Source organism: Glycine max, chromosome 9 (genome assembly GCF_000004515.6).
Source record: "Glycine max cultivar Williams 82 chromosome 9, Glycine_max_v4.0, whole genome shotgun sequence".
NCBI lineage: Eukaryota > Viridiplantae > Streptophyta > Magnoliopsida > Fabales > Fabaceae > Glycine > Glycine max.
In genome coordinates, this window is record NC_038245.2 from 47843287 (window position 1) to 47857848 (window position 14562).

Consider the following 14562-nt stretch of genomic DNA (forward strand, 5'->3'; position numbering starts at 1 on the left):
TTTTAAAAAAATTGATTAAATTAAATTTAATATAAATAAATTAAGGGATCAAATTGAAATTTTTAAATATAAAAAGACTAAATTGAACCAAAAAAATTTAAAGGGCCAAAATAATAATCCAAATTTTAATACTCCAACTCTTCTAATAAACATTCAATGGAACACATCATTCATTTACTATTACATTACATTTGAGTGATTTCATCTTAATTTTTAAATAGAGCAAGAAATGAGTTATCAAAGTTTGACATTTAAAATGTTTTTATACAATGTTGTGAAGAATAAAATGTTTAATCACATTAGAGTAGATAAATGGTTGAATACTTATATAAAGATTTCTTTTTGTAATATTGATACTGAAACAATCACATAATATTTTCAATAAGAATGCATAAAAATTATTTTATAAAAAATTAAATATTTTATAAAAAATTATGATATTTTTTTATAAAAATATTATAAACTATTTCTTGTCTGACCAAAAATTCTAGATCCTTCACTGATTATAAATATTATAGATCCAACATTAAACAATAGTTCACAAAATGAAATGATAAGATGCATCCACACTGGTTTACTCTGTATTCAAGAAAATCTAGCCAACAGACCAACCATGGCTAACGTTGCACTCATGCTAAATAGGTGTTCTATCACTCTACCAGTGCCTACAAAACCTGCTTTTCTTATGGATAGTGCAACTACAAGCCTTCCAAACATGTCATGGGAAGTTAATCAGGGACAACAAGATCGAATCAATCCACAACTAAATCAGCTCACGACTCAGTAAGCGAGGCTTCAATTTCTGAGCTATACCCTCGCTAGATTCTGATCATAGCTAGGGGGATATATGCATTTGCATCAATGTTATTAATACTAAGTTTTATTGAATTTTATCCATGCAGAGTATCGTACTTAAATAGACCATAGAACTTATTTGTTTTAGCTAATACACAAACATGTAATATAAATGAAAGTTGTATTGGTCTTAAAGTGTATGGTTTGGTTATTATGCTATCAGTGCTGCTTTGTGTTGCTTCCATATCTACAACAAAAAGCACCCTCAATGGAAATAAATATTGCTTTTATTGGCAGTAACTATGGCCATAAAATGTTTTACTATTAAGTAGATATTGGTTGGCGTGGACGTGGGTGGTGGATCTTCAGCTTGTTGCAAGTATTAATGAAGAAATAGAATTTGGTGATCTACTAATATTTCATTATTTGCTATTGTGCAAATTCTTGATGGCATGGAGAAACTGGCAAGAGGGACAGTTACAAATATTATAGATCCATCCAAGGTCAGCTCAAGGGTAGATAACTAAATCTCAAGCTTTAGGTCCATTTACAGAAAAAATTATTTGCTATTTGTTTTTATAAAGCAAAGAGGCCTCATATGTGTTGGCAACAAATTCATGTATGCTGGCAAAAGAACTTACTATATAATTATCACATTTAAAATAAAATGTTTGTCTTAATTTTTGCTTTAGGTCTTACTTTATGTTGGATCGGCCCTGAATTCATCATTAAACTGTAGTTCACAGAAAGAAATGATAACATGCATCCATATTGGTTTAATCTGTGTTCAAGAAAATCTAGCCAACAGACCAATCATGGCTAACGTTGCACTCATGCTAAATAGTTGTTCTCTCTCACACTAGTGCCTACAAAACCTGCATTTTTTATGGACAATGCAACTAGAAGCCTTCCAAAAATATCATGGGAAGTTCATTCAGCGGCAACAACAGCACACAAGTCGGCAAATTAACGAGGCTTCAATTAGTGAGAAGGGTGATATATACGTTCATTTATCATCAATATTTTAATAAAATGTTTTAGAACTTGTGATTTGTCCGTGCAAAGTCTTGTACTTAAATAGACCATAGAACCTATTTGTTTCAGCTAAAGATAAGAACATGTAATATACTAAAGTTCTATAGGTCTTAATGTGTATGGTTTGGTTTATTATGCTATCTATCAGTGCTGCTTGGTTCTCTGTCCATACTCATGTAATTGTGATGTTCAAAATATGGTCTCTCATGCATATTGCATTTATTTTGTGTAACCTTGTTTAACACTATAAAGTAATTTGTTTACTGGAAACCACTTTCTTACACCATTTTAGTCGCCTGAACTATAAATCAGTGCTTAAACTCTAGTATTTGATAGCTTAAATGACAAGAATTGTCATCAGTAACAATTGGAAAAAAAAGAAGTAATCTCTTTGAGTAGAAGTAATACCTTAACAATCATGGCTTGAAATTTAATTTCTCTATAACTTAATGATATTGAATTTTACAATTTCATGTCAATTGGTTATTATATTAAACATTATGTTTAATGATAAAATGATTCAACATAACGTATTGCAGGACATAATATTTTACAAATTCAGAAATTAAATTGTGATTGATTTATACATTTTAAAGACCAAAATAATTATTTATTCTAAATTTTAATAGTTTTTTAAAATATTAATAATTAAAAATAATCTTATATTACAATTTAAATTATTGAATGTAAGCTAAAATATAATTATAAATTAAAAGTACTCATTACCAAAAAAATTATATTAAAAATAGTGATTTATTATAATTTTCCATTATATAAAAACAATTATTTATTTAGCGGGGGCTAAAATATTAATTTAAAAAAAAATCCCTTTTTCTTAGGCGCTTGTAAATGGCTGGTCCCAAAAGTGGCGACAACAGACATAGGGTTCTAAAGTGAAAGCATTAGCATAACTGAGAAGGCAAGAGAGGAAGGAGTGAGTAGTAGATCCAATCGTGTGCGGCAATGCCTCACCGTAACAACCCTGCGCCTCTCCCCCTTGTCGTCACCCTAAACTGCGTCGAGGACTGTTCCCTCGAATTCGAATCCCTCGCCGGCGTCGCCACCGTCGAACATGTTCCCCTCAGCCGCCTCTCCGACGGCAAGATCGAGTCCGCCGCCGCCGTGCTCCTCCACTCCCTCGCCTACCTCCCCCGCGCCGCCCAGCGCCGCCTCCGCTCCTACCACCTCATCCTCTGCCTTGGGTCCGCCGACCGCGCCGTCGACTCCGCCCTCGCCGCTGACCTCGGCCTCCGCCTCGTCCACGTCGACACCTCGCGCGCCGAGGAGATCGCGGACACTGTCATGGCGCTCTTCCTCGGCCTCCTACGCCGCACGCACCTCCTCTCCCGCCACGCGCTCTCCGCCTCCGGCTGGCTCGGCTCCGTTCAGCCGCTCTGCCGCGGCATGCGCCGCTGCCGCGGCCTCGTTCTCGGCATCGTCGGAATCTCCTCTTCCGCTAGGTCCTTGGCCACTCGCAGCTTGGCCTTCAAAATGAGCGTGCTGTATTTCGATGCTCGCGCGGTACCTTCTTCTTGTTCTTCTTCGATCAGTTTGTTTAATTGATTGAAAAACCTTTTTCCGTTGAAATTTTAAGTAGTAATTGAGGTTTCTATGCTTTAATTTTGTGATTAGCATGCCAATTGTTTGCGAGACTTGGTGATTAAAAAAATGTCATCATTGTAGCATTATTGCATGATTCTGAAGGATTTTTTTTTTTAATTTTGTGGAATTGCAACTGGTGTTTAACAGTTTGGATTTCATGATTAGCATGTGTAGTAACGGTATTGCAACCGTATTGAAGTATAACAAGAAACCAGACAAAAAAGTAGAATTACTATAATAGAAATGCTATTTGGTATGAAATCACTTATACGGGAAAATGCTATTTCTTAATTTTGAGGAGATACAGGTCCAGCTTTTGTTAAGGGGGTTGGGGGATCGAGCCTTCATATTTCCTCAAACAATCATGCAATGTTATCTTTATTTTGGGTTTTTTTTTTTGTGCCTTAAGGTTTCTGTTTCCCTAACGACCGTGCACAAGCGTGCACGTACACAATCAATTGACTACCAGTAGCTTAAGTGAAAGGGGATTACAGAATATAAGGCCTGGTTGTTCTATTTTTCTACTTCTGAATGTGTATTTCATAATCTGCTCTTTGATTTCCATTATTCTTTTGTTTCTTTGGAACATACTAATCCCAAACAGCTGACTGGATACTATATTTTTGGCTAATTTTGTCTTCAACCTTGCACTCACAGGAAAAAGGAAAAGTAAAGTTCCCTCCTGCAGCACGAAGAATGGATACTCTTAATGATTTACTAGCTGCAAGTGATCTTATATCACTACATTGTGCTTTAACAAATGAAACAATGCAGATTATTAATGCTGAATGTCTTCAACATGTAAAACCTGGTATTTACTTGTTCATATGTTATATATTTCTTTGATTCTGTTAGTTATTTGTGGTTTGAATTATCTTCACAAATTCATAATGTTTCTAATGTTTTCATAGGAGCTTTTATTGTAAATACGGGCAGTAGTCAACTTTTGGATGATTGTGCTGTAAAGCAGCTCTTGATTGATGGAACCTTAGCTGGATGTGCTTTGGATGGGGCAGAAGGGCCTCAATGGATGGAAGCATGGGTACGGTAAATTTAGGTTTTGAATTCTTTAATTTACAAGGTATGATGCAGGCATTCACAAATGTCTAAACTACTGATTCATTCACAACTTATTGTTCCTTTCCCTTCTTACTAGAACTCAAATGTTTCAGAGGAAGTTTTACTTCTGTCAGAAGAACAAAACTATCCTCAAGGGTCCAACCATTTCTTTTTTCTAAAAAATGGGGAGATGGCCAATTTTAAGCAGGACATGCATGGTCTTAAGTACATGTTTGCAGTTGTTATCCATGTATTTGTGTGTGAAATAATCAAACTCCTCATAGTAAACAACACTATCTGTGGTGGATACAGTGAGTGAAAGAAACAGTGTTAGAGATATTTATAAAAGTCCAATCCACTAATCCAGATCATAATGGAAGATTCCCTTGTTTTCATTCACAAGGGTAATAGAAAAACTAAGATGGAAAACAAAAAAAAAGGAATTGACCATTTGAGTATTCCAAATCACATGAAAAAATGACAGAATTAGGGGAATATAAATTGATCGATATATGTTGAATAGAGTGATTAAATAATCATCTTTTATACAACCAAATATGGGCATCATCTGTTACAGATGAAAGAAAATCAATTAAATAGTAGGAAACTTGTCAGTATAGGAATCAATGTCTAATGAATTCAATAGTTTTGTCATAATTCTCAGCATAACTGGAAAAGAAAAAGCATCCTAATGAAATTTGTTTCTCCAAGAAAAAAAGGGGATATGGTGAAATTGGAAACAATAGATGGCACTGTGGCCACCTGGAAAAAAATTGAAAAAAAATTATGGTAATTTGTTGAAATAACGAGACTAGACCAACTAGTTTGACAGTTGAACCAAGAACTGTTTCCTTGACTTGTTCAGTATAGCCTTTCAAATTGGTAGCTTGAAAATCAATTATTCAAGAAATTTGATAATGTGAATTTGGTAATGCGTTACCGTTTACCATTTAATTTGGATGGTAAGGACTCCACTTTTTATCCAAATATAAAAAGGTGGTTGGAGAATATGGTAGGGGTTTGAAGCCTCCTACTTATCATGAGGTGAGGGTTTCTCTTTTGAAGAAAGCAATTGATAACATCCAAAAATGTCTAGAGAAATATGAGTAAATGGAAGTAATGGGGTTGTGCTTTGATGTGATGGTCAGATAGATGGGAAAGGGAGGCCACCTATAAATCTTCTTGTTAATAGTGCAAGTGGGACTGTTTTCTTGAATTCTATTGATACTAATGATATAATAAAGGATGTCAAGCAAATGTTTGAGTTATTGGACAGCTTGGTGGAGGTATTGTGGAAGCAAGGAAAATGTTAGAGGACAAGAGAACTAAATTATTTTTGTCCCCTTGTGCTGCTCACTACCTTAATTTTAGTCCTTAAGGACATTGGAGGGCTCCTGGTTTTCTATACTATCATTGCAAATGCAAAGAAAATCACAATTTAAATATATAGGCATACATGGGTCCTTAATTTGTATAGAAAGCATTCCTAGGGAATGGATTTAGCAAGACCAGTTGTGACAAGTTTGCAACTTAATATTATGCATTTATTTGCATTATACAATAAAAGAATGCTCTTATATCTATGTTTGCTTTAGAGGAATGGGCTTCTAGTTGTAGAATAGTAAAAGCAATGCTAAGCAAGTGATAAACCTAGTCTTGAGTGATGATAGATGATAGAGCTTCAAATGGGTTACAGGGTCAGAAGGAATTTGGGCATATTTAGAGAGTTGATCTGCCTCAACAAAAATCACATCAACATCTCATTCATTGTCTTTTGCTTCATAGATGCTGATATTCCTTCCTTTTTATGTAGCATCTTGGATACCAACTTCAAATTATTCTTGATTATTTGCCTCTTCTTTATCTAAAAGCTTCAAAGATATCTCTCTAACTTCATCATGAATAGATGTGCAAGCACTAACATTCTCCTTTATTCTAGCAAAGTGATGCTTCATCCTTGCAATACCACACCTATAAGTATGTGAAAAATACTTAACTAAAAGCCTATATGGAGGAACACTCATAGTGGCTCCATGTGATATCAATGTCCTTTTTTTTCTATGTCTGATCCAATGCACCCACTAAAAAAAAATTCAACAGCAACCAAGAGCAGAAGACATGAGAAGAGATATGGAAAGGGACCCGCAGGGGGGACCAGAACTGAGTAAAGGAAGGCATTAATGGAGAGGACACCGAGCACCAAAAGCAATGGTAGAGTCAGAAAGTTGAACATGTCCAAGAGTCTGAAGGTGAAGAGTAGGGACCACCAACCCTAGGGTTTCATACTTTAATATTCTGACTTCAGATCATAATAGGAAAGGACTTTGCCACTTTTCCTCCATTTTTATAAAAAAATTGCAAAAAGAAAATTTGGTGGTTTTACTGTCAATGATTGATAGCTATGGCCTTTGCACAAACCTACCTGATTAGAAAGATAAGGCGCCTTTTCCACGATAATGGGATGCACACATTAGTAATCTATGACAATCGTAGTAAACAGGCTGTGGCATATTGACAGATGTAATGCAATTATTGTTTTGTTGATCCTAAAATGGGGTTTTTCTCAGAACTGGCTATTGTGACCCTACCTATTTTTTGTGCATGATCCATTGCACAAGAGTCACATGTTAAGGCTCCAATTATCAATTCTTCCAATACAGAAGTGATTTGCACAATTTAGCAGACGATTCAAGGTAAAAAATGAGTCCCGTTATAACCTTTCATATCAAGTCAGGATACGAATCATACAATTCATGCGATTCTAACCACACTGAAAATGATAATCAGGGTGAAAGGTTTCTTTACTAAAGTTTTACAAGCCCACATATGTTTAAACTTGTCTTCAGGCCATCTCATCCAGTAGACTTGGGGTATGTTTGTATTCACATTAGATTTCCGTTGAACGCAAAAGCTACATTTCCTTCCAGTCATGTTCACTTCCTAGGAGAGTGGAAAATTGTCTTGGAAAGTGTGAATTGGGAAATGTAACGCATTCCCAAACACACACTGCTTTGGAATATGATTATTCTTTATCAAAGCAATAATGGGGTGGATGGAAAAGCTGTATTTTCAAAATAAAATAGGTTTTGCAAAAGTTTGTTGACTTGATGGAATTTACTTTTATATTTTTCACTCATAATCATATATATATTAGATTACGTCTGTCAGTCTACAACAATGATAGTTTTAATAGATAGATTATACTAACATACTTTGTGTGTGTCTGCGTCAGGTGAAGGAGATGCCTAACGTGTTGATACTTCCTCGAAGTGCAGATTACAGTGAAGAGGTTTGGATGGAAATAAGGGAGAAAGCTATATCTATATTGCAAACATTCTTCATTGATGGAATTATACCAAAGAATGCCATGTCAGATGTGGAAGAAGAGAGTGAGGTTGACAATGAAAGCGAACAATCTGATCAGCAATACAACGGAAATGCTCTCCAGATTATTGTTAGAGAGCAAACAGATGATGTTCATGTAAGTCCTGACAATTCCCAAAAGAAAATAAGTACTCAAATGAAAGAGTCTTCGTCCCAGCATCAGGTTTCAAGTTTGTCTCAGAGTACCTCTGCTAGATCTGAAGGAAGGCGCAGCAGGTCAGGTAAAAAGGCCAAAAAAAGGCATACCCGTCACAAGTCCCAACAAAAACATGAAGATCCTTCTGCACTGGAGAAAGAAGGCACATCTCAGAGAGATGATACTGCTATGAGTGGCACTGACCAAGCTTTGAGCTCTAGCTCTGAAGACTCAAGAAATAGAAAAACTCCAATAGAATCTATGCAAGAACCCACTGGTGCTCAAGTCATAAAGTCAAGTCTGAGACTTAGTGGAAACTGTACTGAACTATTGAAAGATGGATATATTATTGCTCTGTATGCAAGAGACTGTTCTGCACTTCATGTCTCAAGGCAAAGGGTTAAAGGTGGAGGTTGGATCATGGATTCCATGTCAAATGTGTCAAAAAGAGACCCTGCTGCACAGTTCCTCATCATCTTCAGAAGCAAGGTTCGTCTCAAAGGAACTTTGCATTATCCAAGGCACTTAATATTATTATATGCCAGCATGTGCTTCAAAATAGTAGTTTAGAATGGTGTAACATGTATTTTTAACTCACGGGTGATGCAAATTAGCTGATATTTGAATGTTAATACATTTGCTTCAGGACACAATTGGATTGCGATCCCTTGCTGCTGGTGGAAAATTATTGCAGGTAAGTGTATTATAATGCTCGGAGTTTATCAATTTTATCATAGATTTCCTCTAGAATTGATTATTATCATATATGCTGATTCTTTTGCATGCTGTATTTCTATTTTTGAGTGGTGTATTTTCAATGAAAGTTAAATATTTAGATATATGACTAACTCTACTATGTTATATTACCCTGCAAACACAAGGCCCTTAATTTGGTTATAAACTGTCATTTTGCAGATCAATAGAAGAATGGAGTTTGTATTTGCTAGTCATAGTTTTGATGTTTGGGAGAACTGGACTCTAGAAGGTTCCTTACAGGAATGCAGACTGGTGAACTGTAGAAACCCATCAGTAAGTTCTCTTTGTTATCTTTATGTAATTCTGTTGCAATCTATCTATATTTGATACATATATGAGATTTAGATGGTTCCTCTGCAATCTGGTAACTAGTTGCAAAACATTTTAGTTTAGTTGGCTGCATGTGGCGTTGGTTGAGGTTTTCCATAATGGGTTATAACATATAATTTTCCAGCACTATATTTCCTAATTTTCCTCAAAGCATATAAGGAACATATGTCGGAGAGATGTAGAAGATTGCTTTTAAGGGCTCGTTTTGTTTCTTCGTTTGTCCTTTTGGTTGTCTTGATCTTTGATTGACCTGAAGAATTTTACATAGATAGTTTATCCACTGTCTAGGTTTTTCCTGTGAACAGAAGTTATGTCCTTACAAAGCATTATATTCTGATAAACTATGAAGTTCTTTCATCAGTTTACCTGAGCAAGTCATCTCCCTGATGCATTACACTACACATACCTTAATTTGTGTTGCTTCATTGTTATATTATATTCACATGTTTGTCAGATAGCTATAACAATATATAAGTTGATAATTTAGTTTGTAAAATTTCTGCAAACTGATTGGTTGATCTCTGCGTTTCCTCCTATTGACACAAACAATAGGCTGTTTTGGATGTACGCGTTGAGATTTTGGCAACTGTAGGCGAAGATGGAGTTACTCGTTGGCTTGAATAGAGTGATTGTAGGTCTGTAATACTCAAAAGGGAGGAGCTTGTAAATTACTCCAGTCCCGTGACTTAATGATCTTTCAAATGTCTCTTTGTGAAAGATTGGAATGTATTCATAGTGTAGAGCATAATTTTTTATTTTTCATTTATGATTTATTGAGGAACTTTAGTGAGATTTCATTGGAGTGATGAACTTGGCCCTCGTGTGATGATATTTTGGCTTTGCCCTGTTGCAGTTTGACCTGTAACTGTAACCCCTATTATCAAGCTTCTGAAAATCGCAAGTATTGAAGCAAGGTAGTGATTGACCCAGTCTAATGGTTTAACTGTTTCTTTTTATATTATAATTATAATATTATTTATAATTCAATATTATTAATTCTCACAAATGTTTTTTATTTTATTTTATTTTTAAAAAATTAGCATGTTATTCTATAAATAAATTTAACTTGATACAAATTATATCAATTGAACATAAAATCGAAGACACTAGTTCAGGAAATGAAAATAGAAAATATTAATTGAAAAGGAAAATAAATACATTAAAACTATTACAAATATTTAATGTTTACTTTTTAAAATAGTTTTAAGTATTTAAGATTATGTTAAATGCTTTTTTTTATCAGTATAGTAATTTTATTTATTTTATTTTTCTTCATTTTGTTTGTCATCTTAACGGCAAATCCAGTGGATTACTGGACCAGTTTCTCATTCCTAGTATTGTATTCATTTTCCATCCATGACTGCTTGAGAACTATAAGGAATGATTGTCCGGTCTATATATAATTGTATATATTGCTAGTTTTCTTGCCAACATTTCCTTAATTAATTTTTATTATGCGTTAGTTTCCACGCTCTACTCTCTAAGACTCTAACCTATCAATATCATGGTCAGTTGCCATCACTCAACCTACCTTGACTCAAATTTTTCTTGATTTTAATTAGTGAATGAGTCGCTTGTTTATGGGTAATTGTATACGTATCGGATGGCGAAGTGATAACAAAAGGAGAATGTGATACGTTCATGTTTTTTATGCAGAATTGGAAGGCTATATATCCTATCGTATTTGTTTTTAACCCAATTATCCCTTAGGTTATCTTCTAAACTAATGAACGTGACAAAATAAATACAAAGAGTACCCTCATTGTATTTTATTAACTAACCAAACAATTGATTAAAATATGATACGATAATTGATCATATTTCATCTTTTTATCTTAACCACTAAATAAGTCCTACCATTAATTGTATATGAATTATTTGTTGGGTTGTCACCTTTCATCATTTTAAATTATGAATTTAAATATTTAATTTTGATACATTAGTATAAATATTTTTATATTATCAAACAATTAAAAAATCACATAAAATGTCACTTTTAAAGTAATTATTATATTATTTTTTTTACTATAAATCACTTTGAGCTATCTAGTAAAGAGAAATGTTACCATCAAGTACCTTTAAACACACTATCAGCTAAAAATTATTGAAAACCTTAAAATTTGTGAGTCTCACTTCAGATTTAATAATTCTTCTTATTAATTTATAGTTTTTAATAAATTTTAACTAATACTCCCTCCAGTCCTATATATTGGTCACTTTCAATCGAATCATCAAGATAAAAAAGGGAAGTTAAGCTATTAAATATGTCTAAAAATAAAACAAGTTTCTAATTATACCATAACATAATTATATATCCAACTAATTCCATTAATAACTAATTAAGTGTTTAGCCTAAATTATCATCTCACATTCTCTCTCTTTCAAGACATTATTAATATTCACCCATTACTCTACTATCATCATCAATGGATATGGACCAATAACAACCTTCAATCTCAATATTTCTCTTTCCTAATAATGAAATGTTGAAAATAGTATAAATGACAGAATTGAAAAATCATTATTAATAGGTTAGTTGATGACTTATAAATAGGACTAAGCAATGTTATTAGACTCACGATTCTACTTAGACTCGTGGGGAGTTTCATAAACTTGACTCGTAGAATTAAATCGTAAACTCATAAGAGTTTACTCAAATAAAAATTAATATTAATATTGCTATATATAAAATCATAAGTAAATATTTCAACCCTAAAATAAATGAAAATAATCAAATTCTTAGTGCATGTACAACAGAATGGTATGAGAATGCTTAAGCATATTCATAACCAAATTATGTGCCAACATACAAAATCATCAACACAAAAAGGTTTAAGCATAACGCTGCAACAAAGAAATTTAATAACCTTTTCAGTGAAACAATTACACATATCTTTTTCTAATTTCTAAATTGTCTTTGCTTTTGAGATCTTCTTCCTGATTTGCCTTCTGGTAATCTAGTACTTCATCTTTATAAAAAAATAGCAATACACCGCAAAGTGTTGTGCTCTGCCATCCAAAGTGAACACATTATATTAAAGTTCTTACACAGGTAAAATCATCATATAAAAACATAGGAAATAAAAATAGTTTGCACATAACTGAATGAAATCATTCAGCAATAAATAATATTCAGGGATATTAGATCTATACTTGTAGAAATCATATAGAATTGGAGTAGAAAGCCCCAAATACAAGAACTAGAAAAAGAAAAAAAAATAGAAATCAGGGTTATAATTCTTTAGTACCAAAACAAAGATCAAAATCGAAAAAGTAAATTTAAGAATGACAACTTCTATTCCTTTCAAAGCTAAGAGAACAAGCCCTTACCAGAAGATAAGATCCAAATGTACTGCCAAGCACAAATAGAATTCCTCCAACCCGCATTAGTAATATGGTAGAGGTAATGACTGGTTGAACCTGTATTTAACATTTTAATGAGAAATGTATATAGAAGTAAAAATTAACTCCATTCCAAAAAAATGTATAATTTGAGAAAAGATGGTCTTACGTTAATATCTAGTATTGCTACCCCCAGCTTGGAGGATAAATTTCTCCTCACAACAGTGAGCTTGGGAATCAACTCCTTTGCAATGGGTCCACCACTGTGAAAAGGGGAAAACACTTGAAAAATAAGCAGTTGCAGACTTCATCAGTAAAAAGGGAAAAAACATTTGACAAAAATCAAAAAGGAAAAAAAATGAAAGCACAAAAATGACGTCATTTTGGGTTTTCTTTAAACCCGCGGACTGAGGGTAGACTCGCGAGTCTATCCAAACTCGCCGAGTCTGTGCTAACTCAGACAAGTCTACTCCATTTTCAATTCTGCTTCCGATTTAATTCGCTAAGGCTTAATGGAATCGTAAAATCGTGCGATTCTATAATTTAAAACGCGAGTTTGATAACCATGGGACCAAGTATTTTTTCTAGAATATGACTAATAGGACCGGAGAAAGTAACAAATAATGTGTAAGGAGTGTGATAGAAAATATATTGCTAATTAACACTCATTTTCAAAAGATAATTCCCTTGGACATTAATATAACAAGATTGTCTTACAAATCAAAGTTATATGAAAAGTTAAAATAACTTGAACCACAAAAAAGATGTGTAGTTAAGTAGTTTATCCTTTTGTTTACCATAACTAACACACATATCACAAATAAATTATAAAGAAATTATCTTGGTCTGATTTTTAATAGATTTTTGTACTCATTATTGACATTATTAACTTGGCAAAACTTTCTTTATTTAGACGATATAGACAGTCATTGTTTGACGTTGACATAGAGCATGTTATTCTAAACTGAAAAGCAGGTAAATGCCAACTTTTAGGTCCTCCACAAAATCAATGCTGCTAATCCCCCTTGAATTTTGACCTAAGTTTCATCAGCTTCTATTATGATCCCTCCCTCGTGCCAAACCCAAATCCCCGCCCCCCTCTCCTCCTCAGAGGAAAAAAAGGGACAAACAAACACGGATTCATGTTCAATGTGGGTGATACATCATTTTCATAAACCTTGCATTTTATTCTATGATTTCGAAAAGATATTTTGAGTTTAGTGATGTTTAAGATACTATCTAGTTAGTGACATCTTTTCCTAGTACATGAATTGTTTACATCTTTATTCTGCATCCAGTGGGTCAAATTACTTGAGAAAAATATTTCAATGGTAAGATAATTAAAATAAATGAAAAGTTTCAAATGAGGTCCAAATAAGGTACTATATCCATAATTTACATTCTATCTTGTACATTTTGAAATATATACCTCACATTATAATTCTTATTTATTTTCTTATTCGTTTTTTCATCGTTATTTTTATATTTAACTATATTTATGTTTTTCATGCGTATATTTTATAAAAGTCAAAGATATCTAGTTCAGGTGATTAAATAAAGTGTGTGACATATTATAAATACTTTGACATTGTCTTTGATTTCTACGGATAAAAAAAATTATATAAAGGATTTAAAAATAGGTAAATCATAAAAAAATATAAAGTTAGCAATTATCTAATAAAATATTAGTTTAATTGATGAAAGATTACTTTATTGATATAAAAAATAAGTTGAAACAAAAAATGTAGATATTTATTTTTTTAAAATGTTCAATTAATGGAATGTTATTTTATTAACATATTATGAATATCTTATTGTGTTTAATAATGATTAAATATCCTCTTTCTGATCCAGGGAAGAGGGATGGTGATTGGATGAAGGGGAAGGGTGATATTTTGCTAGTTCGCAGTATCAAATTCAAACTGCACCTTAAACATGATGTATCCCTAACTCTACCATTCAAGATCGAGTTATGTGAGAGGTACAAACAGTTTTTATTATATATATATCCTCACTTTTCACTGTAAAAATGATTAGTCGAATTTTTCATACAAAGCTGCATTGAAAACAAAAAATGCATATTACATAAGGTTTTAAAATCCATCACTAACCGTTTGCGACGA

At 33.2% G+C, this 14562-nt stretch overlaps 1 protein-coding gene and 1 pseudogene across 1 annotated transcript; one reads left to right on the top strand and one right to left on the bottom strand.

The window, feature by feature from the left end:
- The first annotated feature begins 2676 nt into the window (after positions 1-2676).
- On the top strand, positions 2677-9889 carry LOC100799136 (C-terminal binding protein AN). The gene is made up of 7 exons (XM_003534493.5): positions 2677-3351; positions 4090-4243; positions 4344-4474; positions 7724-8500; positions 8658-8705; positions 8927-9040; positions 9650-9889. The coding sequence occupies exons 1-7, from the start codon at positions 2794-2796 to the stop codon at positions 9719-9721; spliced, it is 1854 nt and encodes a 617-aa protein (XP_003534541.1). The 5' UTR covers positions 2677-2793; the 3' UTR covers positions 9722-9889.
- A 2114-nt stretch (positions 9890-12003) lies between these two features.
- On the bottom strand, positions 12004-12821 carry LOC100775202 (uncharacterized; annotated as a pseudogene).
- Between the last annotated feature and the right edge of the window lie 1741 nt (positions 12822-14562).